Here is a 23,651-nt window from a genome sequence, read left to right as displayed (position 1 = left end):
TGTGTATCTACTAGTGAGGAGAAGTCAATGATAGTGGTACATGGCCTCTAATGTCCAGGACAATGCCCGACACACCAACACCCAGTACCCTGCCCTTCCAAAAGTGTTTTCTGTCTCCCTCACATTAAGACCTGGAAACCAAAGATTGCCAGACGGTGTTACAATACTTTCAACAAAAAATAAAACTGACCAAAAAAATGGGCAAAAAGAACCTGAAGAAAAGATAATCCACAAAATTTAATTATCATTAATATTTCAAAGAGATGAGATAATTCTAACATTCATAGAAGGACTATTGGAATTAACATAGTTTTTATAAAGAACAATTTAGTAACAAAATTGGAGAGTTAAAAAATGAGGCAATCTCTCATATGTAAAATAAAGATATAAAAAGCAGAAAAATAGGAGTGAAAATTAAAGAATCTGTGTGATTAGTTTCCCCATAGGGGCTTTAACTTTTTTATGTTTAAATAAAAAGGTTTTAATTTTAACATAGTAAAATTACATATAACAAAACAGGTATCAAGCAAGAATTGTAATTACAATATTTATATCTATTAACTTTTTTTTTCAAATACTTTTTTGATTATTTGGGAACCTCACATCATGAACCCTGACAACACTCACTTCCAGTCCTCCCAGGTCTTTCTGCAACCCTGTGACCTCCCACCACCCCTCAAAAGGGAAGAAAAAGAAAAAAATCAAGTCTAGTTAGTGTTGCCCATATACTCACTAGAGCGTGACCAAACTCCCAGTGACTAGCCTTAAAGAAAAAAAGAGTCCATCCCCACCCGTCCTCACTGCCACAAGCCACCAGTTGTGCAGAGCTACACCTCAGTACTTTTATCACAATTTTTAAGAGTTCTCTTCGGTAGCTGTTAATTTGGGTGGGGGGTTGGGATAGGTGTTATGCCTAAATCCACAAAGTTCCCCCCAAAACAAGGAGACCGAGTCCCATATGTAAAAGCAAAGAGCCTTTATTTTATACAAGCTTGCATGTATACAAGCTGCATGTCCAACTCAAGTAATCTGTTTGTGGTTCTTCCTGCAACCAGGTATTGCTTGGGGTAAACTACTGAGACTCAGGCCTCTATTAAACTGGCTGAGTCCTACACTGGCAGGTGATAATGGCTGGAAGTAAAGAACTTCCTTTGAGTGGTCTGTTTCTACTTAGCCTATCATGGCTGGCTCCTATAGTAGGGGTTGCCACAGAAGTTGTCTTTGTACCTGTTAGAATCTGCAGTCATCAATAGTATGACAAAAAAAAATAGCTTCCTTTACCATTTACAGTCAGCTGGAGCACAGACTACGAATTTACACATGGTTTCTGGAAACAGCATGGACCACAGACATTTACATTGTCTCTGGCATCAGCACGTGCCACAGACCTTAGTTAGCATGGTCTCTGGCGGATGTACAGACCACAGACATCAACACAGCCCTCTGCCACTGCATGGGCCATGGACACCATCCTAACCCTTGGTGGCAGCACAGACCAAGGACATCAACCTGGCCTCAGGCGGCAGCATAGGTCACATCAACATGGTCCTGGCAGCAGCGCAGCCCCCACACACCAACAAGGATTTAGGCTGCAGCACAGACCACGAATATACATGAAGCCCAGGCTCCCATACAGCTTTGGGCAGTGGACCACTGACACCAAGGTGGCCTCCAGGGGCAGCATGGACCATAGAGGTCTTTTGAGGAGGTTCAATCCAGAAAATGGACCATTCTTCATCTTGGACATCCTGTCTTTGCTGAGGAACATAGTGATTGTGCAGTTGAGCAGAGTGTTCAGGGGCTGAGTCTTTTGTTTTTTTTCCCCCCACTTGAAAGACCTGGATAACTCCAGGTATCCCCAAAGAAAGCCCTGGATAAATCCAGGTCCCCCCTCGCCCCAGCAGGAAGAAAATAGCCAAAAATCCAAGCAGGAAGAGAAGAATCAAAAATCTAGGATTAGCCAGTTTAGTGACTGTTTCAGGAAATAGCTGAAGATAAAGTTAGGTTGTAATCTTGAGAAACAGGTAGTTTCCCCCTTGTGATTGTCATTGTACTGTGTTTTAGGAACTAGCTGATTATGACTTTGGGAGTGGTCCTGAGAGGCAGGGGGTTGCCCCCTTGTGATCTTCACTGGTATTTTCAGAATTTTCTGTGACACACTTCCTGCCAATTCCGGATCCCTGGGCAGTGGTTTCTTCCCTTAAAAATCGCTTCTCCCGGTCACGCGGGGTCGAACGCTCCCCCTGCGTGGGTTATGAGTCTCGGCCCCAGGGCACTGGTTCCCGTCTCATCTCATCATTAAAGCCTCGTGTGACTGCAGCAAGGACGGTCTCTCGTGAGTTACTGGGGGGGGGGGATCGTGTTATCCTGAGACTAGAGTGAGAGTCTCCCCAGCACTGGGGGTCTTTCACACTCGTCTCATATAGCTCAGCCTGACCTGGAGCTCCTCCTGATCTTCCTGACTTTACTTTCTATGTGCTGAGATTACAGACATTAGACACCAAGCCAGTTTTAGTCACTATTCTCTATGATGAGACATTTGTGACCGAGGCAGCTGTTATAAAGGAAAGCATTTAATTGGTGGTTTGCTTACAGTTTCAGAGGCTTAGTCCATTATCATCAAGGCAGGGAGCATGGCAGCATGCAGGCAGGCACTGGAGAAGCACTTGAGAGCTATAACCTGATCTGTAGGTGGTGTGGTGGAGGGTGGGAAACAAGAGAGGGGGAAGGGAAAGAATGAGATTTTGAAAACTGAGAACACCCCCAGTGGGGCACAAGGCCAATACTTTCTCCAAGAAGGCCATACTTCCTACTCTTTTTCTTTTTCTTTTTTTTTAATATTTATTTATTTGTTATGTATACAATAGCCTATCTGTATGTATGCCTGCAGGCCAGAAGAGGGCACCAGACCTCATCACTGATGGCTGTGAGCCACCATGTGGTTGCTGGGAATTGAACTCAGGACCTGTGGAAGAGCAGACAATGCTCTTAACCACTGAGCCATCTCTTCAGCACCCCCTTCCTAATCTTTTTCAAAATAGTGTGACTCTTGATGACTAGGCATTCAATTAGATGAGCCTGTGGGGGGGGAGGGGAGCATTCTTAGTCAAACCACTTCAGAGGGCACATTATGGGAGTCTACGGTCAGTATATAAGTCATTTCCCCCAGTGGTAAAAGCTGGGAAATGTACACAAGTTTTCAAAGATAAAACAGGTCATGAGGCCGGGCGGTGGTGGCGCACGCCTTTAATCCCAGCACTTGGGAGGCAGAGGCAGGTGGATCTCTGAGTTCGAGACCCAGCCTGGTCTACAGAGCTAGTTGCAGGACAGGCTCCAAAGCCACAGAGAAACCCTCTCTAAACAAAAAAAAAAAAAAAAAAACAGGTCATGAGTTCAATGTATGGGAAACGTTATTTGGGTGAAGGGACCTTTGTGATGGAAAATTTCAGCTGTTCTGTCTCCTCTAACGTTTATGTTTAGATTTATTGTTATGTGTATGAGTGCTTTTATGTATGTATGGTGGGAGGACAGAGAGGGAGAGCAAGAAAAGAGACATCTTGATTGAGGGAGCCATTATGGGGCTAGCAAGAATCCTGGCACTAGGAAAATTCTAAGGAATCCACAAGAATGATTTCAATTAAGACCCTACGCAATAGTGGAGAGGGTGCCCGAACTGGCCTTTCCCTGTAATCTGATTGATGACTACTTTGTCATCATAGAACCTTCATCCAATAACTGATGGAAGCAGATGCAGAGATCCACAGCGAAGCCCTGGACACAGCTTCAGGAGACTAGTACAAGAGAGGGAGGAGCAATAATATAAGCAAAGGGGTCAAGACCGTGATGGGGAAACCTATAGAGGTAGATGACCTGAGCCAGTGAGAGCTCACTGACTTTGGACTGATAGCAGGGGAACCTACACAGGACCAATCTAGGCCCACCAAATGCGGATGATGGTCGTGTGGCATGGACAGTCTGTGGGGCCACTGGCAGTAAGACCAGTATTTATCCCTAGTGCTTGAACTGGCATTTTGAAGCTCATTCTTTTTGGAGGGATACCTAGCTCAGCCTAGATACAGAGGGTAGGGCCACGGTCCTTCCTTAAAGTGATGTGTCAGACTTCATTGACTCCTCTTGGGAAGTCTTACCCTCTTTGAGGAGTGGAGGGGGGTCTGGAGTGGGGAGAAGGTGGGGGGAGGGGGTCCACAGGAGGGGAGGGAGTAGGAACTGGGATAGGCACGTAAAATGAGAAAAGATTGTTTCAAAAAATATTTTATTAAAAAAAAAATCTATTAACAACCAGGTGGTGGTAGCACACGCCTTTCATCTCAGCAGGCACAGGTAGGTGGATCTCTGGAGTTCGAGGCCAGAGTGGTCTACAGAGTGAGTTCCAGGACAGCTAGGACTGTTACACAGAGAAACCCTGTCTCGAAAAAAATCAAAAAAAAACAAAAACAAGGAAACAAAAATGAAATCTATTAACAAACTGGGGAAAAATTAAAATTGCTCAGTGATACGTAGTATATATGTATACTATAAAATAGAATCAAGTGGGCAATAAAGAGGAAAACAACTCTTGGGAGGGATAAGCAACTTCATGGCCATCTTTTTGTAAAAACACACAAACTTGCCAGGCGGTGGTGGCAACACAGCTTTAATCCCAGCACTCAGGAGGCAGAGGCAGGTGAATCTGTGAGTTGGAGGCCAGCCTGGTCTACAGGGCAAGTTCCAGGACAGACTCCAAAGGTACACAGAGAAACCCTGTTTCAAAAAAACCAAACCAAACCAAACATCAACAAAAAGCACAAACTTGTACAGAATAATTCCAAGGATAACTATAAAATCCAATTGTGTTGACATTTATGTGGTTAAAATTCAGAAACAAGCTTTCAGAAGCCATTTGGCAAAACACCAGACAGAATAATTTCTCCTTAAAATCTATTTAAGTGTATTTCCAGAATATGTATGCTTATGGCATAAAATCCAGGGGAAGGAGGATTTATGTGTATCTATGTGTGTGGGTATGTGCACGAGAGAAGGCATCAAGGCCTGTGGATGGGGAGTTGCAGATAGTGCTGGGAACCAAATCTGGGTCTCGTGTAAGAGCAGAAAGTGCTCTTAATGGCAGAACCATCTCTCCTGCCTTCCCCCTTTTAGGAATATTTTTAAGATGACAGAAAGACAACAAAACCCACTAGCAGTCTTATTATAATAACACTTTCTTTCACTAAAAATGAAGGTAATATCAATGGTAACAAACATGGCACCTGGCCCCAAATGCATTTGACAAGCGAAGATATTTTTAAATGTATGTTCCTGATGTTTCCCCAGGACTTGTGAAACAGGTTTTATTTCCTTCACTTAACTCTCAAAGGGATTGAAGCTCCAACAGAACCCTTTCCTGCTGTGATTAGGGTGTCAAATACATCCCAAATATACACATGGTCAAATTCTGCCCAGAGGGTAGCAAATTCCATGGTGGACTTCTTAGGAAGTAGGGCAATGGTGGGAGAATACTTTCTCAGCTGTTGTGATGCACCTATAAATCCGAGCGCTGGCAAGGTTGAGACAGAAGGATCTTAAGCTTGAGGCCAGCAATGCAAACTCAAATACTTAAAAACAGACTTAACATTCAACATAAGTGGCCCAAAAATCTAAGTTCAATGAAGACCTGCAGAAAATGTGTACTGTGCGGCTGGTCAATATGGGATGACGGGCCTGTGTGTGTCATGCTGGCCTATGCTATTGGCTCTTGACTAAAGAATGAGAAGATGGCGGTCCACAGAAACTTACATTTTGCATGGTGTGAAGTGCAACAATTATGGGCCTGGAGAGCTGGTTCAAGGGTTAAGAGCAATGGCTGCTCTTGCAGAGCAGGTTCTATTCCCAGCACCCACATAGTGCCTCACAGGTCTTCTTCAACTTCAGTTCCAGAGGATCTGATGTCCTTATCTGGCACCAGGCATACCATGCAGTGCTCTTATACATTTTTAAAGAAAATCAGAAAATACAGCAATTTGAAGAAAACCTCTAAATTCTCAATTTTACATTTTAGTTTTTGCTTGCTTTGTAACACAGGCTGTCCTTGAAATCACAGTAATCCTCCTGCCTCAGTTTCTCATGCTGGGAATACAGAAATGTACCATCATGCCCAACTAGCAGGCTTTAATTTTGTATATTCTATTTCAGCTCATCGACAATGGTTTAAGATGGTGTAAGCAATAACCCAGTAAATTCCAAAACCTAATGCAGTCTGGTGATTGCCATAATAACCAAATGATCCAAACAAGGTCCATTCTAATTCCCAAATTCTAGGTAAATTTTAAATAAAACATAAGACTATGGAGTTGTTTCTAATCAGTTGGTACAAAAATACTTCTAGATCAAGTATGACATTACATAGCAGAGATTCTAAGCGTCTAATTTGAAAACTTAAGTCAGTCCTTATATTGTTTCCCTATGTAGTAGTCCTGCCTGGCCTGATACTTGCTATTTAGACCAGGCTGGCCTCAAAAGCAGACATCTACCTGGTTCTTAGAGAATAAATGATGTGTATCATCATGCCTAGCAGTACTTACAATTTAAGAAGAAACAAATAAATTAAAGAGAAACAAATTCTGGGAATGGAAGACAGCCAAAGAGTGTGGTCCCTGGTGGGTCAACCAGCTCAAGTGGGTGGCTCTACCCGTGAGTCAGTGTTCTTAAAAACAAAAGGAAACAACAACAAAATATTAAGAAAGCAGGGACAGATAGAGGAGGAGCTGGGGGTGTAAGGGTGAATATGATCAAAATACACTGAGATTCTCAGAATTAAAACATTATATATTTTTAAATAAAAGAGAAACCAAAGTGTTACATGCCAGCAGTATTTATTGTTATTCATAAGTGATCAAAAGACAAACAAGGCTCATTATTATAAGTACATGTATGAAATATCACTTGGTGACAAAGTGAAAGAGACAGATATGTATTTATATTAAAACACACACACACACACACACTCTCTCTCAAGTGTCTGCCACATGGTGCTATGCAGGTGAGGTGTCAGGCTATCCAGTTCTGATATACACAACACTTTAAGAACCAAGCGTAAAAAACCATACTTAAAGTTGCAAAAATAAAGTTTCCTTTTCTTCAAGCATTTTGATCTGGGCTCAAGCAAAGCAAACAATGAGCAGCGATGATTTTCACAGGATCCTACACGCACTGAAACTATCAATATACAAAGGTCCACAAACAAAAGAAAAACGGAGTTACAGGAATGGATAATGCATTTCATCCAGAGTCTAACAGTCTGTTTCATCCCAGCTCTCAGACATGAAGATCATAATTTATATTTCTTGAAGAGCAAGGTGAACCAGAACAAAACGATCAACTCAAAGTCATGACTGCAAACAAGGCATGGCTGCCCTCAGTCTCTCCGACATTCTCCTAGTGCAACAGCATCATTTACCTGAAGGATCATGAGTCACAATTAAGGAGTACTCATACAAAACTATTTCCTTTATTCTTGAAAAGTGCCACATACTATACTTTTCATTTAAAAAATACACAGCACATAAACTAATGAAAGACAGTCTGTCTCCATCTCTTGTCAATGAGGAAAGGCCAGAGCGAGTCTTTGATTCCAATTCGAAATGGCGTCCGCTGGCCAATACCCAAAGTCTCCAATTTGGAGCAGTCAAGCTGAGCATTTTTGGGGCGTTGTGCTCCTATGACGGGGCTGTCAGTAATCTTTAAAGAAAAACAAAAAAAAAGAAAATCATGAGTAAAGAAGTAACATCTTGAGATTTGATAACTCAAATAGAGTTATAAGTTTCCCTAGTTAAAAAAAGACCTGATCTTATTAGATATAGAAAAATAAACATGCTGCCATCAAGACAATACTTAGGAAAAAAAAAATCAGCCAGGTGGTGGTGACACACACCTTTAATCCCAGAACGGAGGAGTTCCAGGACAGCCACAGCTACATAGTAAGACTCTATCTTGAAAAACAAAATATGACAAAAAAGTGCGTATGTCTGTGTGTGCGTGTGCACTTGGGAGTATATGCTCATTTGGAGGTCAGAAGACAGTGGGAGTCAGTTCTCTCCTTCGGTCGTGTGGATTTGACTTAGGTTGTTGGGTTCTGCAGCAAGTACCCCCCACCCCACCCCCCCTTACCTCCATCAATACTCTGACTTCTTTAGGGGTAATTTACAGTTAAATACTGCTAAAATCCAAATTAAGTTCACCTTGATTAATTATCCCAAACAGAAAAATGCTATTAATAACATATAGCGGCCTTAGGAGGTCAGGAGGGAGGTGTCAATCAGCAGACTTACAGGTCTTAAGTGACTGCTTGGGAGGTTGAAGGCATCTGCAATCGCACATGCCATTTCGTACTTGGTCATCTGCTCGTTGCCAGACCAGTGAAAGGTTCCCTTAATAGATGGATCCTAACAACAAACACAAGGGAAGAGAGAAAGATATAGAGGGTGAGAGAGAAAGAAGAAAAAAGAAAATTAATGGTAAAGTTTGACAAGAAATTTAATTTTAAAGGTCCAAGAATCAAAAGCAAACCTACCATTTTGGAATATTCTCTTCAAAATACCTAAAATCAAATATCTACAGATAATCCAACACTAAAAGCAATTTATAGAAATAACTTTTTTTTTAGAAATAACTTTTTGAAATAAAAACACAAGTGCCTCCAATTTAGAGACATTGACTAACTTTAATTAACATTTTAAATTATTAAGTTAATAATTAAGTTAAATAAAAACCAAACAGTTTTGAGACATGATCTCACACAGTCTAGGCTGTCCTCAAAATCAGCATATAGCTGAGGCTCACCTCCAGTTTGAGTCTCCCAAGCTCAGGGATTACAGGCATGCACCATCATGTCAGGTTTATGAGGTCCTATGATTCAATACAAGGCTTTTTGCATGCTGGACAAGCACTTTATGATCTGAACCAATTCTTAGCCTCACTCTTTTTGTTTTAAAAAAAACAAAAAATTTTGGCTTTGCTTCTTAGCCTTGGCTCACTATATGGACACAGTGGGCCTAGAATTCATAGGGATCCACTTGACCCTGCTGTTTTACTGGTATTATCTCAAATGCTGTTATTACAAGTGTGTACCACCAAGATCAGTTATGAAACCATTTTAAAATGAACCTGACAAGCACAGTGACACATGCTAGTAATCCTAGTATTTGGGAAAGATGAGGTAGAAAGACAGCCTTGAATTGCAAAGGCAGCCTAAGTTACACAGGGATTCAAGGCCACTCTGGACAATAAACTGGTCACCTCAAGAAACCGAAGAGATGAACTAGTTAAATACACTTAACAATGCCATGCTATTATTATCAGTCTTGCTCAGGCTTCCTCCCCCTAACAGATTTCCAAAAGCTTCTTCTAAAGAATTAACTGTTTGTGAACTCAGGTGTGCATGTCACAGCATGTATGTGAAGGTCAAGGACAACCTCTGGTGTTGGTACCTGTCTTCACCTGTATGAAGAAACTTTTAGTTTACCCACAGTATACACTAGTATGCTATGGAACACTCTTTTTGTAGACTGTATATATGCACTACTCATGTTGGTTAATAAAGAGCTGGCTGGTCGATGGCCATAGGATTTTCAGGGCAGGAAGAACATTAAGAGGAAGCAGGAGAGAGTCTAAGGAGACGCCATGCGATGTAGAGCGAGCAGGACTGGAAGTCTGTACATGAGGTAATCAAGCCTGGGGCAGCACACAGATGAATAGAAATGGGTTAATTTAAGTTATTAAGAGCTAGCTAAAAACAAGCCTAAGCTAGTGTCCAAGCATTTAAAAATAATGTTAAATCTCCATGTCCGTTATTTGAGAACTGGTGGGTAAGAAAGGAAACTCTGCTTGCTTATACCAGTATAATTTTTATATAGTAAAAAAATGGAGTCATGCTGTGGCCAGCATTATTCATAATCTAAACAGTCTCCAGTCTTCGTATGGGTATTGTATTTAATGCCAACTTCTCCAAATGCTTAAAATTTATTTCCATTCTGGGGTGGAAAGATGGCTCAGTGGTCAAGAGTGCTTATTTTTTCCTTAAGAGGAATTGGGTTTTGTTCCCAGGGGATCCCATGACCTCTGGTTGTTTGACACTTACATGCATGGGTGTATATAAATTCATGAACACACACATATGTAATAAATTAAAAAAATACCTCGCACTAGGTGTGGTTAGGCCACTGTGTCTTTACTCCCAGAACGAGGAAGGCAGGAACAGATCTCTTGCACACTACAGACCTCATGAACACAACCTCTACTCTGTAGAAACTGCTTTTGTTGGTTTCCGAGTTTTAAAAACCATGTGTAACTTTTCAGTCTGTGAGAGTCTATGTACACCCATGGAGGGCCAAACACCAAAGCAGAACCTTCACTAAGACAGAAGGCAGGCCCCATCTTTCCCAAGACTCACCAGCATCCTCTTCTCTGCCAGCTGCCGGCACACACTGGCTACGTCCTTCACGTGTGTGGGGAACCTCTGCTGCCAGTGGTCCATGTTGGCTGACTTGTTGCTGAACTGCACCTTGTCGAACATAACAGTCACAGCACTTTCTTCAAGCTTTTCAACTTCCCCATACAGAACAGGAATTCTCAAAACAGCAGCACCTAGGGACAACACAGGTAGATATTTTATGGCTGGCTCTTTCCCATGTTTTAATGTAAAGAAAAATTGTGTGAATTTAAATAATAGCAAAGGAGAAACCTTGCCTTTTAATATAAAAATACCAGGATAGGATGCAGCTCATAAATGAACAAACTGAATGGTGATCATGAATATTTTAAGTATCTGTTGTCACATATAGAATTTCTATAAAATTGGTCATTATACCCATTAAAAAATAGAGCCTATATAGACAACAAAATGACTGACTGAAGGTCAAGTGAAAGACAACAGCAATGCAGAACAATTTTGGGCCAACTGGGAAACCATCTACACAGGCTACGTATTTGATAGCTGGAATACATCAAGGAAAGGTTTCCTCCTGACTGGTAAATATCACTTGATTGTGTAAACAACACTCCGGTCCCTACAAGACGCACAACCAAGTGTTTGGATACTGCACTGATCATTGCTGAATTTGACCAAGTATACACACACAGAAGTACCAATCAAAAACTGAACAATTTGAGGGTAGGGCTGAGTGGTCACACGCTTATAATCATGATTGAAGAAATGTTCATATTAGATTTTATACTGATATCTGGTGAAGGGTTTGATAGCTGTCAGATTATTAGCACTTTTAACAAAGCAGACATGTACTTTCTTTTATAAAGACAAGTCTTGCTGTGGTTGGAATGTTGTATCCACTCCAAAATTATATATTGAAATTTAATTCCCAGTCCAAGAGAAAGATAAAAAGGTAAGTAGGTAGGTAGATAGGTTGGTAGATAGATATATACATACTTGACTAAGATAGATATATACATACTTGACTATGTATGTATACAGGTAGGTAGGTAGGTAGGTAGATAGATAGGGATGGAGGGATGGAGGGATGGATAGATGGATGGATGGGTGGATGGGTGGATGGATGGATGGATACTTGAGTATGTGCATGCTCGGTTGGGGGAGGTGCTTTGGGAAGATGTTTAGGTCATGAAGATACCACTATAAAAGAGCTTAATGGGGAGCACAAGCAGAATGGTCGAGGACAAGCAGAAAGGAGGCCTTTCCCACACACTGGCTCTTGGAGGTTAAGACTTCCCAGCCTCCAGAACTGTGAGAAATAAATTCCAGTTCTTTATAAATGATCCATTCTGTGCACTGTAACAGCAACATGGAGCAGACATGAAACAACATGAAGCAAGGTAGAGACTGATGTTAGCGCCACTTCTTAGGACTGATGCTCATTTGTGTATCTACTTTGCCTGGAGGCACTGGAGATCTAACCTTGGGCATCGCACATGCCCAGCAAGTACTCTACCACTGGTACAGAATAACTTAGAATAGTTAATAAACAAAACAAAACACAAACTTGACAAATTAAATGTCCATAAATGAGGGCACCACAAGCTGGTGGCTGCTTCTCGGGGTACACTATGACCCAAAGCATTGGTTTCCACAGGGATCATCATGTTGAGCATGGTGCTGCAACAGATAGAAAATAAGTGAGCACGGTGTGCCCACAGACAGGAAGAAGTCACGTCAGAACTGGCAGCATATATAATGAGATGCAGAGATGCGGGAAGGAAGTCAGATTATGAATCAAAACGCAAACACTTGAAAAAAATTTTTTTCTGAAATACCTCTCTTAAGAAACCATATTTCATGTTTGTGCTCCTGAAGGAACAGCACACAGGAGAGATTTCATTCTCCCAGCTTTAAATTTTCTTTTAGTTTCTTTTCAAAGAAGTTACACATGTACACATAAAGGCACATGTTAAAAAGAAAATATAATGGTATAGGATGCCTCAAAATTTTATTACATTTATTTATGTGTATGTGTGTGTGCGGGTCAGTGACAGCTTACAGGAGCTGGTTCTCTCTGTCCACACAGGTCTCGGGAATCAAACTCATCAATTGGTGGCAAGCACTTTTACTTACCGAGCCATCTCACTAGTCCACAGTCTCATTTCTAGTAACCCACGGTTAGTTCCCTTTTCTTTCTCTCCCTTTTCAATTACAAGAGGGGAAGACAGAGCTTCACTGACCTAGCTTCTGAGTGCTGGGAGTTCAGGCATGTAATACATACATACAGCAATTCTGGATATTTTTATAAGTTAGGACATATCTTTTCATAAACAACACAACACAGTCTTCATCAGGTGCCAAATATGCTGGATCTTACCTAAATTGTTTTCCAGGACTGCCTTTTCTCCATCTAATTTTGTTTTGCCATAGAGATTCAGGGGATTTGGTATATCTTCTTCTGTGTAAGGGGGATTTGTGCCGTCAAACACTTAATCTGAGCTAATGTAGATGAGAAATGCTCCAACAGCAGCTACAAAAAGAAAAGATTCGCCCACTTCATTACTTTTGCTTGGAATGTTTTCTGTTTTTGTTTTTTTTTTCTTCAACAAAAACACATGTAAGAGAGCAACAAAACTTTCAACTTAAACAACCCAGTGAAGCTGGACAGTGGTGGCACATGCCTGTAATCCCCAAATTCTAGACGCAGAGGCAGGTGGAACTCCCTGAACCTGAGTCCAGCCTGGTCTACAAAGTGAGCTGCAGAACACTCAGGGTAACTCAAAAATTCTGTCTGGAAAAACAAAACAAACAAAAGCCAAAATCACAGTGAAGGAGGCTGGAGAAGGCTCACAGCTAGCAACACTGGTGTTCTTCGAGAGGACCTGGCTTTGGTTCCTAGCACCCACGCGGATGCTCACAACCACCTGTAACTCCAGTTCCAGGGGTCTGAAGTCCTCTTCTGATCTCCAAGGAAACAAGGCACACATACTGTGCATAGACACACACGCAGGTAAAATATTCCTAAACCTAAAATAGGCATGTCTTAAAAAAAAAAAATCCAGTGATGATGTAGCATTACCTGCCTCCTTTGCTAAATTCCCAGAAGCACCCACATTCAGCTGGGAAGCAGCATCTGGCTGACTCTCAACAACATCTGGTCTTCTCTCCGCAGCACAATGTACTATGACGTGAGGCTGAAAGTTAAACACTGAGTTGAAACTCAAAATGGTAAGCAACAGAGAACAATGGCTTCCTTAGAGAACTTCGGAGAAAGAAAAGGTTCCTTAAGTCAATATTCCTTTAATTAATAAATCATTTAATTTTTAATAGTTTGTCATACTTCCTTTTTCTTCTTCAAACACACACACGGTCTCCAAAAAAAAGAATTGCACTTTGCACACCACACACCAGGCAGATGTAAGCCCAAACGTTATACCTAGCCAAGGAAAGAAACAACTTAGTAGTCCCTAGATAAAAATGCAGAAAAAACTGTCAGCAACTGTATCTATAATCAAAATAAGACGGCTATGCCGATGTGGTGGGAAAGGGTTACCATGTACACGATTATGACTCATCAGAACCCAGGCCTCACGGCACTAAATGCTCTGCCGTTCCAGTTAATGAATTCATGACACAGGCAATAGTACCCGCTGCAAGTTAGATGTTTAAATTCAGCCATTTAACCAGAATCAACTATTTACAGAACCTGCGTGTCCATTTGACCGTAAATGCAGTAAGCCATCCTGTCCTGGTTATTTTCCTATTACTGTGGACCAAAAGCAAATTGGGGAGCAAAGGGTTTGTTTCACTTACACACCAAAGTACATCACTGAAGGGAGTCAAGGCAGGAAGTGGTCTAGAAGCCAACTGTGTACTCTTCTTACCAGCTTGCTCCCGCTAGCATGCTCAGCCTGCTTTCTTATACAACCCAGGCCCGCCCACATCAGTCATATTAATAAAAATAAATAAAAGCCCCATGGACCAACATGGTAGAGGCATTTTCTCAACTGAGATTCTCTCTTTGTAGATGGCTGTACCTCTTGTTAAGTTGACAACTAACCAGGACACAGAAGTACTGTGAGCAGAACAGGTCTTCCTTACACACGAAAACAGAGAGATGCAGGAGATCTTTTACAGGGTTTTTTTTTTTTTTTTTTTTTTTTTTTTTTATTCAAGAAGAACAGAGCAATAACTAAGACTGTGCCAACAGTCAATGTGCTGTGGAAGACACACGACAACTAACAACCATTTGTAACTCCAGTTTCAACCAGACAGACTTCCTTTTCTGGCCTCTGCAGGCACTGCACACACATGTTGCACAAATATACACATGCAGGCAAAACACCCATAAGTGGAACATTCCTTTACACTGTGTGAATATATGCCACTGTGATGGGATTAGAAAAGGAGCTGACTGGTCAACAGTTGGACAGGTAGAGGTTAGGCCGGACCTGCAGACAAATGGAGAGCATGAAGAAGGGGAGGAGTCTCAGAATCTTGAGGAGATGAACCTGCTGTACTGAGAAAAGGTACCAGGTCACATGGCAGAGTGTAGATAAGAAATATGGGGGGGGGGCTGCAGAGATGGCTCAGAGGTTAAGAGCACTGATTGATCTTCCAGAGGTCCTGAGTTCAATTCCCAGCAATCACATGGTGGCTAACATCTATAATGAGATCTGGTGCCCTCTTCTGGTGTGTGGGCACACATGGAAGCAGAATGTTGTATACATAATAAATAAATAAATTTAAAGCTGGGCGATGGTGGCACACGCCTTTAATCCCAGCACTCAGGAGGCAGAGGCAGGCGGATCTCTGTGAGTTCGAGACCAGCCTGGTCTACAGAGCTAGTTCCAGGACAGGCTCCAAAGCCACAGAGAAACCCTTTCTCAAAAAACAAAACCAAAAAAAAAAATAATAATAAAATAAAAAAATATGGGTTATTTTAAAATGTAAGAGTTAGTTATAAGCCTGAGCTACTGGCCAAGCATTTATAATTAATAAGTCTCCGCGTGGTTATTTGGGAGCAATTGCTAGGACACAGAAAAACTCCGCCTATACCCACACACAGAAAATATATAAAAATAAATTTTAAAAGGAGAAAGAGGCAGAGAATGAACTCCCATATACCTAATTTCAAGAAGGTATAATTGTTTTTAAACTTAAATGTCAGAATCTGGGATGTTTTACATGTAGCATCCAGGGCCCATCAAGGATTTACTATATTACAGTCTGGGCATACAGCCTAAAATCAGGTTTCAAGTACCCATGCTCTAGGGCTCACACCTTTAGAAAGAACCAAAGCTAAAATTTGATGACAAGGCAAACAGTATCTCCATTTCCCTCTAACTTTTTTTGGAGCATGGCAAACGGGTTCTCCAAATTCCTGACTGTACTCTCTTGGCTCTAAAGCAGAAAGAATAATTTTTTCCAGGTTCCAGATAACACTTATTTGTACAGTGAGTATTATTAGGAAAATACTACATAAATACAAGCTGTGCACTGTGTAAAAGACAGGGAGGAGGATCTAGCTCTGGGGTAGAGTACCTGCCCAGCATGCTGGGGACCCTGGCCCCACAACCTGCACCACTGCAGGTAAAGCACCCCCCTCCCCAGCAAAGTACGCTCTGCACTGTTGCTGCTCAGCAGGTTACAGTTTCAAGCACAGCTTCCAGCCAGCAAGCACTTTCTGTACACTCCAGAGAACTCTGAATAGAATGCACATACAACTTCAAACATAAAATCCCATACCTGAAAATCATGAATGAGGTGATGAACAGCTTCAGAATCCAACAGGTTCACCTGTTCAAATTTTGGTCTTGCTCTTCGAAAGCCACAGCCAACAGTGTGCCAGTTACTTTGTTGAAATTCTTTGTAAACTGCTCTGCCAAGAAGCCCTGTGGCGCCTGTAACTAGAACCCGCCGGGTAGGGATGTTTACTTCCTCCTAGAAGTGTAAAAGGAGGAAAGTCAGTTTGAAAACAATTCTCCTAAAGAAATGGACTGCCAGCATTGTGTGCCAAATACCTGAAATCTAAGTATTTTTCTTATTAATATCACATACCTAAAAACTCAGTTTTAAAGCTAGATTAATCAAACTGCACCAACAACTGTACAACTTGTTTATTTTTTAATTATTTTATGTGTATGAGTGTTTTGCCTGCATGCATGAGCACCACCTGCGTTGCTGGGGGAGATCAGAAGAGGGTGTAAAATCTCCTGGAACTGGAGTTCAGGCAGTGGACTTACAGGTAGGTGCTGGGAACTGAGCCTGGGTACATTGCAAATCAACAAAGTACTCTTAACCATAGAACCATCTTTCCAGCCCCCACTTACTTGATAAGTCTTAATAATCAATCTCATTGAGACTAGAGAGGTGGCTCAGTGGTCAGAACACACATTGCTTTTGCAGAAGACAGACACTGAGTGACTTACAACCACCTATAACTCAAGCTCCAGATCTCTGGCCTCTGAGAGCAACTGCATTCACACACAAAAGACTCTAACATAAAAAATAAGGTGCAGGAAAGATGGCTCCATGGTTAAGAACACTGCATTTTCTTCTTGATTCCCAGAACCCAGAGGCAGCTAAAAACTCTGTCTTAACGTTAACTACTAGTTCAGAGGATCTGATGCCCTCTTCTTGCTTCTGTGGGCACCAGGCATGCATGCGGTGTACCCAAACACACAGGAGAAACACTCATACACACAAAATTTTTAATAAATAAGTTAATAAAAACTAAAATCTTCCAGACTAGTAAAAAAGAAAAAAATAATAGAACCAAGTATTAATAATGAAGGAAAAGAACCTAAGATAAATCACAAGTAACTTCCCCACTTGATTTAGATTTCATGTTAATAATGGAAGTTATTTTGCTTTTATGATGGATGAAGTAATGGTATATCACCTTGATGAGTCATCAAGAATTTCCCATCTTCAAAGATATTATGAAAACGCGCAAGCCTCAGAGGGCACATCACATTTTTATACGTTTGAAAATCTGTCAACATTTCAAAGCAGTTTATTTAGACTAAAACTAATCTGATCTTTAAAACAATATATTTTAAATCTGAACAAACTAATATATATCCCTCAGTCAGCACTAAATTTACTTACACAGAGTACTTATGACTAATAGTTACAGATAGTAAGGAAATTTTTGAACTGATTTGTGTTGCTATTGAGAAAAATATTCATGTTCACAGAAATGTTTAAAAGCTGAAGGAATAATTTAAATTCTGTATATTCAAGGCAAAGTTCCAAAAAAAAAAAAAATCAAGAAACACTTTCCTTCCGAATTCTCAAGTAAAGCCAACTTACCCTTTTGTAAAAATAGTGTTTTCAGCTGGCATGGTGTCACACACCTGAAGTCCAGTATGCGTTCCACAGTTGAAACTTTCATTAAAGTTCATCATGAGGCCCTATTTCTTTTAAAGTCCCCTAATTCTCAGCTAGCAAAAAAGCTTTGGCTATTAGAAATAGCCAGACATTTCGAGCCCTAACTTCATGTGAGGTAAAGGGTTTAGTAAACATACATACTTTACTTAGTGACACTAAAATCAGGTGTTTCTAACACGCACAAAAGCTGAAACCAAAAGGGGATGATGGGGTTGGGGGGGGGGGGCAGTATACCAAAAAAATTAAGGATTTTAATTCAACCAATTTCAAATTTTTTTTTTTAATTAAAGAGATTTCATGTGGCAGCCTGACAACCCCTTGGCTCTAAGCCAGGCAATTTACGAAAACAAAGACTCAAGCCAGCAAAATGTTTTCTTTGATCTTTGGCAAGAAAATAACTCTACAAAGCCTTTACTATAAAACAGGTGTGGGGATGGCCTCTAATCCCAGCACTCGGGGACAGAAGCAGGAGGCTATCAGTCAACTGAGAAGAGCCTGGTCTACAGGACCATACAGCATGACCCCAAACCCATGCTTGTGTACACATGCACACACAATGCTGAAAGGGGTCAAAACATGCCAACTCTGGTACAGATTCGGAAAACACTGTACATGGAATAAATACCATGTAGATGCCCGGGGAAACACCATAAAGGAAAACATAAGGGGCTGGAGAGGGGCTAAGAGGTGAAGAGCGCTGGTTGCTCTTCTGGAGACCCTGGTTTGACTTCACATGGTAGCTAACAACCTCTCTAACTCTAGTTTCTGGGGCATGGCATCCTCTTTCGGCCTCAGTGCGTAATGGACACGACACATATTATGCCCATCTCCAAACACAAAGCACACACACACAATATTTTTCTTTAAAGAAAATAAACAGGGATGTCCACATGTGTAGTGCGCTCCTTTAATACCAGAACTAGCACTAGTCATCCCAGACAGGAGGATCCTGAATTCAAGATCAGCCCCGGCATATAGACCAGTCTCCAAAGGAGAAAAAAAAATGACAGAAAACTAGAAAGCCCCACACTCACTCACACTCACCTCACAGCCCCAAACATCCTTGAGATATAAGAAAAGAGCTCCAGGCTGCTTGAGTAGGAAAGGAATCCAGAGGGGAATAGCCCAACTGCCTGTCTCCCCATTGTACCCAGAGGCAGCATTCTTAACAGGAACTGATAAGGCCTCTTTCACAATTACCATCCTCGGAGTTCCCAGAGTAAATTTCAATAGCACTAGCTGAGAGCAACAAGTGCCTGCAAACCGCAGAGGTCTGTACCTTTTTATTGCTGGTTTTTCTGAGACAGGGTCTCACTACTTAGCCTTGGCTTGCCTGAAATCCCCCAGCTTTAGCTTTTCACAGGGCTTGAAGTGCTAGCCACCATGCCCAATGACTCTACCCTTCTTTTGTTTAATGAAAAACAAGGTGGAGGCAGAGGCAGACAGATCGCTGTGGGTTTGAGGCCACTCATGAATACAGTATATGATCCTGTTTCAAGAAACAAACGAGAACATGAAAAGTTACCTGTATACCCCACCACCCTGAAAAGCGATCATATCTACCCATCACCGCTAAAGTGCTGAGTTTATAGGCATTCAAGTTAGTTACATCCAGCTTACCACTCTCTACTTTGTAATTTTAACACATTAACTTTACATGTGTACATACATGCATGCATGCAGAAACAGTCACAGCCTGAAACTGCAAATGAACTTGAACTAGCTAAAGCCCAGTCACTTGGAGACAATGCCGAATGTACATCACCCAAATATAAAAATCTTGCAGCTGGACGCGGTGCGCCCTGCCTTTAATCCTGGCACTCTGGGGTGTAGAGACAAGGAAGTCTCTGTTGAGATCAAGGACAGCAAGAGTTATTCAGAGAGAACCTGTTCTAGTTAGGGTTGGTTACTACGCTGTGATAAAACAGGACCAAAATCTGAGAAAAAAAGAGTTTATTTGGCTTCCACTTTCGCATCACTGTTCATCATTAGAGGAAATCAGGGCAGGAAGTCAACAGGGCAGGAACCTGAGGCCGGCTATGTAGAAGTGCAGCTAACGGACTTGCCTGCTCAACCAACTTTCTAGAACATCCGCCTACTGATGCTAACACCCTCAATGGGCTGGTCCCTTTCACATCAAACAGTAACTAAGAAAATGGCCCACAGGTTTGCCTGCTGCCTAATCTTAAGGAGGCATTTTTTTCTGAGGCCCCTTCCTCTCCAGCTTGTATTAAGTGGAGGTAAAACTAGTCAGCGGTGCAGGGCGTGGCGGCCCGTGCTTTTAATCCCAGCACTCGGCTGGTAGAGGCAGGCAGGTCTCTGTGCGTTAAGAGCTAATACCAACACAGCCAAAGACACACTAGGACACCCTGTTTCGAAAAACAAAAACCAGACAAACTAGACAGCAAAGACTCCATTTCAACAGACAGACACAGATTTGGGGGCATGAACAAAACTGGTCATCTCCTATACTTTCTTATACCTGAAAGACATACTGGCTTGGGAATTAAGTCTCATCAGTTGTGCAGGTCAGTAATTGCTAAGGGGCTCAAGACAAAACGACTCGGATTTGGGAAGAGGCAGGCGAAGTTTACCAGACACTTGGTCTCCCAAATCTCAGCAGTCTTACACCGTGCACGACTTGAAACCCAAGGTGGCCAAGGGCCAAACAAACCTGTATTGGAATACCTGTTCAAACCTTAGTGAATCAATTCGAGACTAAGATTGTGTTCTCACTGTGAGACCGAGCGTTAACAGCACCGCATACTGGGGAATACTGACATCCGTGAAAGTGCCCGATGTAACGTGCCCTGTGAACTATGAAGTCACTGGAGCTGACATCCCCAACGCCTTCATTTATAACAAGCCACCCTCCCATCATCTCCTTAAAGATCCAGGAATACAAAACAAAAGTGACGTCCACAGAACCCAAATGGAAACAAGCCCTCGGGGGTGACGGGAGGCCCCCACCCCGCCCCAACTTCCTGGCTGCAGCGGCTCAGGGGAAGCCTGCAGCGAGCGAGGTAAACAAACTCAGAGGCGCCACCCAGGGCTCCCCGCCCCGCACCTCACCTCCACCAGCCGGCAGCTGCCGGGAACGAAGTGGATAGAGAGCTCTTTCTCCCGGCCCACCATGCCAGCCGCTTTAGCGCCGTCGCCGTCGCGACCGCAGCCACCTCCAGCGCAGCACAGCCGGGGGCCACAGCGCCCGCGCCCTTGGCCCTCCTCCCCCTAGGCCCTGGCCGACCCGGGCCGCCGCTTCCGGCTTCCGCCGCCATGGCCGCGGCCGTTGATTGGCCACCTTCCGCCACGCATTCATCACGGGGCGGGACCTCAAGGGACGCTCTAGCCCACGTGCCAGTTCTTAAAGAGATAGAGCAACGCCAAGCAGTGACTGCAGGCTTTCTTGGGTTTAAGCGAGTGAGTGATTTTGTTGTTGTTGTTGTTGTTTTTAAATCTGTCTACTTCTTCCTTTCTAGTGAAGGGGAATAAAGAATCGAGTGGCCTAGAGTTCTATGTTTGCAGACTGCGAAATGCCTAAGAGTCAACTGAGCGTGTATTACACAAAGTAGACTACAACCTTAGGAGAGGCAAAAAAAAAAAAAACGAAGAGTGGTCCCAGGAACACAACGCTAAGGCTGATTTGGGTTGGTTTCAGGCAGTTTCAAGCCAAGGCCATCAGGGAATGATCTTGAACTTCTGACCCTCCAGCTTCACCTCCCAAGAGCTGGGATCCCAGGAGTGGATCAATCTATGCAAGTTGTGATTGGTTGTTTGTTTGTTCAAGGCAAGGAGAAAGAATAAAAATAGGTGCTGTCTTCTGAGTCATTAACATCTCTGGAAACTAAGTTTTTCTGGAATGTTAAAAAAATGTTGGGAAGTTTTTTAAATGTGTAATTATTTTTAGCTAATTAAAAAAAAAGGTGTGGGAGAGAATATCATTTGGGTAATTTAAAAATTACAAAACGAGAAACAATTGCGATAACAAGCCCGGTCCACTTTGAAGTAGATTTTACAGGTGTTCTGGCTGCCCTAAGTGGAGGAAGTCACTTTAGGGGACACTGCGGGGCTGCTCGAGCCAAGCTTTGGAGGAGCTGCAAAAAACGATGGCGCCAAGGAAGGGCGCGCGCAGTGCCGGGCATTCTTCCAAACCTGTGTGGCTGTTTAAAAGTTAATCAGAAACAACATCCCCTAGTGTCTGACTCAGCACTCAACTGAATTACCTGCGGGTTAAAAACTCCGAAGTACAGCGCCAGCCAAGCCTTTGAAACCTCCACTGTAAATAAAAGCTCGCACCCAGGAAAGGATTCGCCTGCTTCGACCCAGCCTTCTGCTCTCATCCAGACACCCACATAAGGGATTTCAAAACTCGCCCCTAAACGTGACCATTGCCTGGATTTCCCCCAAACGCCTTATTGTCACAATCCGTCTGGTTTATTTTTAAACTAACGATCAAGCTGCCGTTTAGAAAAAGTTTTCGTCAGAGCCAGGTGATTTTTCCTTCCTCCCCTATACACTAAAAAACCGTATTCCCCTTTCACGTAATTCTTTGGGGGAGAGGGGAGAAGCAGCCCGAGGCCTGTCACTTTTTCATTTATTTGTTTTTAATCCAGGCCTTAAAGATTACTAAAAGGGCTCCCTAACACTAAATTACAAGAATAATTAGAAAGAAAAAGTCTGAGGAAAAGGACAGATCCAAGATCCCACATCCTTCTTAAAAGTGAGAATGTTTCAAGTCTCTAGTTGAAATGTGTGAAGGAATCGCTTCCTAGACGGGATTATAAATTGTACTCAAAAGGAACATTTAAGGATTCCTGCAATTTGCAGTTTGATTCCCTGTGCAACCTTCGAGTAAGGAAATATTTGTTTGCCTACATTTAAGAATACGGTTTGACACCTGTCAGGCAAAAGTTGGGCATAGATCTTTAGGGGCACATACTTAAATGCAATTTTTAGTCATTTTGCTTAATAAAAAAAAGGTTCTATGTGTACAGTCAATGCCCGACTTCCGACAGGGATCACGTCTTAAAGAGTGCAAACTGGAACTGAAAGTCCCATTAGCAGATTCAAGCCCTACAAGACAAAAGCCGGGCACGCACCACAGATTAAATCTTATACTATCCAGAACCTTCGCCACCATTGCACTTAACGTGGAGAATGAAACTCGTTCTGCTTCACATTTTATTTCTGTCAAACACAATTTGATTTTTCGGGTCAGAAACCCAAGAGAGTGTGTTCTGTGTCTCAAGCTTCTGTTTCTTAAGGAAATAAATGGCACCGGCAAATATTTCCTTTACACCCATTTGGCTCTTACCAGCCGTTCTGAATCGCTTTTAAGTCAACGCGGAATGGAGACTGTATCTCGAATTGCTAGCTCTTACCTGTTCCATGTCCTCCGGCATTTCAGGCATGATTCCACAACTATTTTGGGGAAACAGCAGCGGGAGGAATATCGGCGTCTGGCTTCTCTGCTGGGTCTTTGTTTGCTCCGCCCGCACCGAGCACACGGACGCCAAAAACGTGAGGCGCAGCTCCGCTTGACCTTTTAAATTAGCATTTCCATTCCAATCCTGGAATCTCGTGCAGTTTTCCACAGTGCAGTAAACTGGCAGCTGATTCCTCCTGTTCGTTTTGAAACTACCCAATGAGAAGTTTCATGTTTAATTGTAAGTCAAGAGAGACTCCGTTACCAAAATCCATGACAGAACTATTGAACAAAACAAACAAATAAAAATAAAAAAAAAAAAAAAAGACGTGCAATTCTCCCGGTAGAACTTCTTGATGTCTCCGGTAGCGGTAGCGAGAATGAGCC

General features: G+C 42.3%; 1 protein-coding gene across 1 annotated transcript; it reads right to left on the bottom strand.

The window, feature by feature from the left end:
• Positions 1-6,852: 6,852 nt before the first annotated feature.
• On the bottom strand, positions 6,853-23,427 carry Mat2b (methionine adenosyltransferase 2 non-catalytic beta subunit). Its single transcript, XM_050138655.1, is given in 7 exon segments — positions 6,853-7,734; positions 8,325-8,438; positions 10,445-10,638; positions 12,822-12,974; positions 13,524-13,638; positions 16,193-16,387; positions 23,221-23,427. Coding segments are annotated over 7 exon segments (972 nt in total). The 5' UTR covers positions 23,251-23,427; the 3' UTR covers positions 6,853-7,563.
• Positions 23,428-23,651: the final 224 nt, after the last annotated feature.

This window comes from Alexandromys fortis, unplaced genomic scaffold, assembly GCF_014885135.2.
Source record: "Alexandromys fortis isolate MF-2015 unplaced genomic scaffold, M_Fortis_MF-2015_v1.1 scaffold_11, whole genome shotgun sequence".
NCBI classification, from domain to species: domain Eukaryota; kingdom Metazoa; phylum Chordata; class Mammalia; order Rodentia; family Cricetidae; genus Alexandromys; species Alexandromys fortis.
Note: the sequence above shows the minus strand (reverse complement) of the source record. Positions and strands in the feature narration are given on the sequence as shown.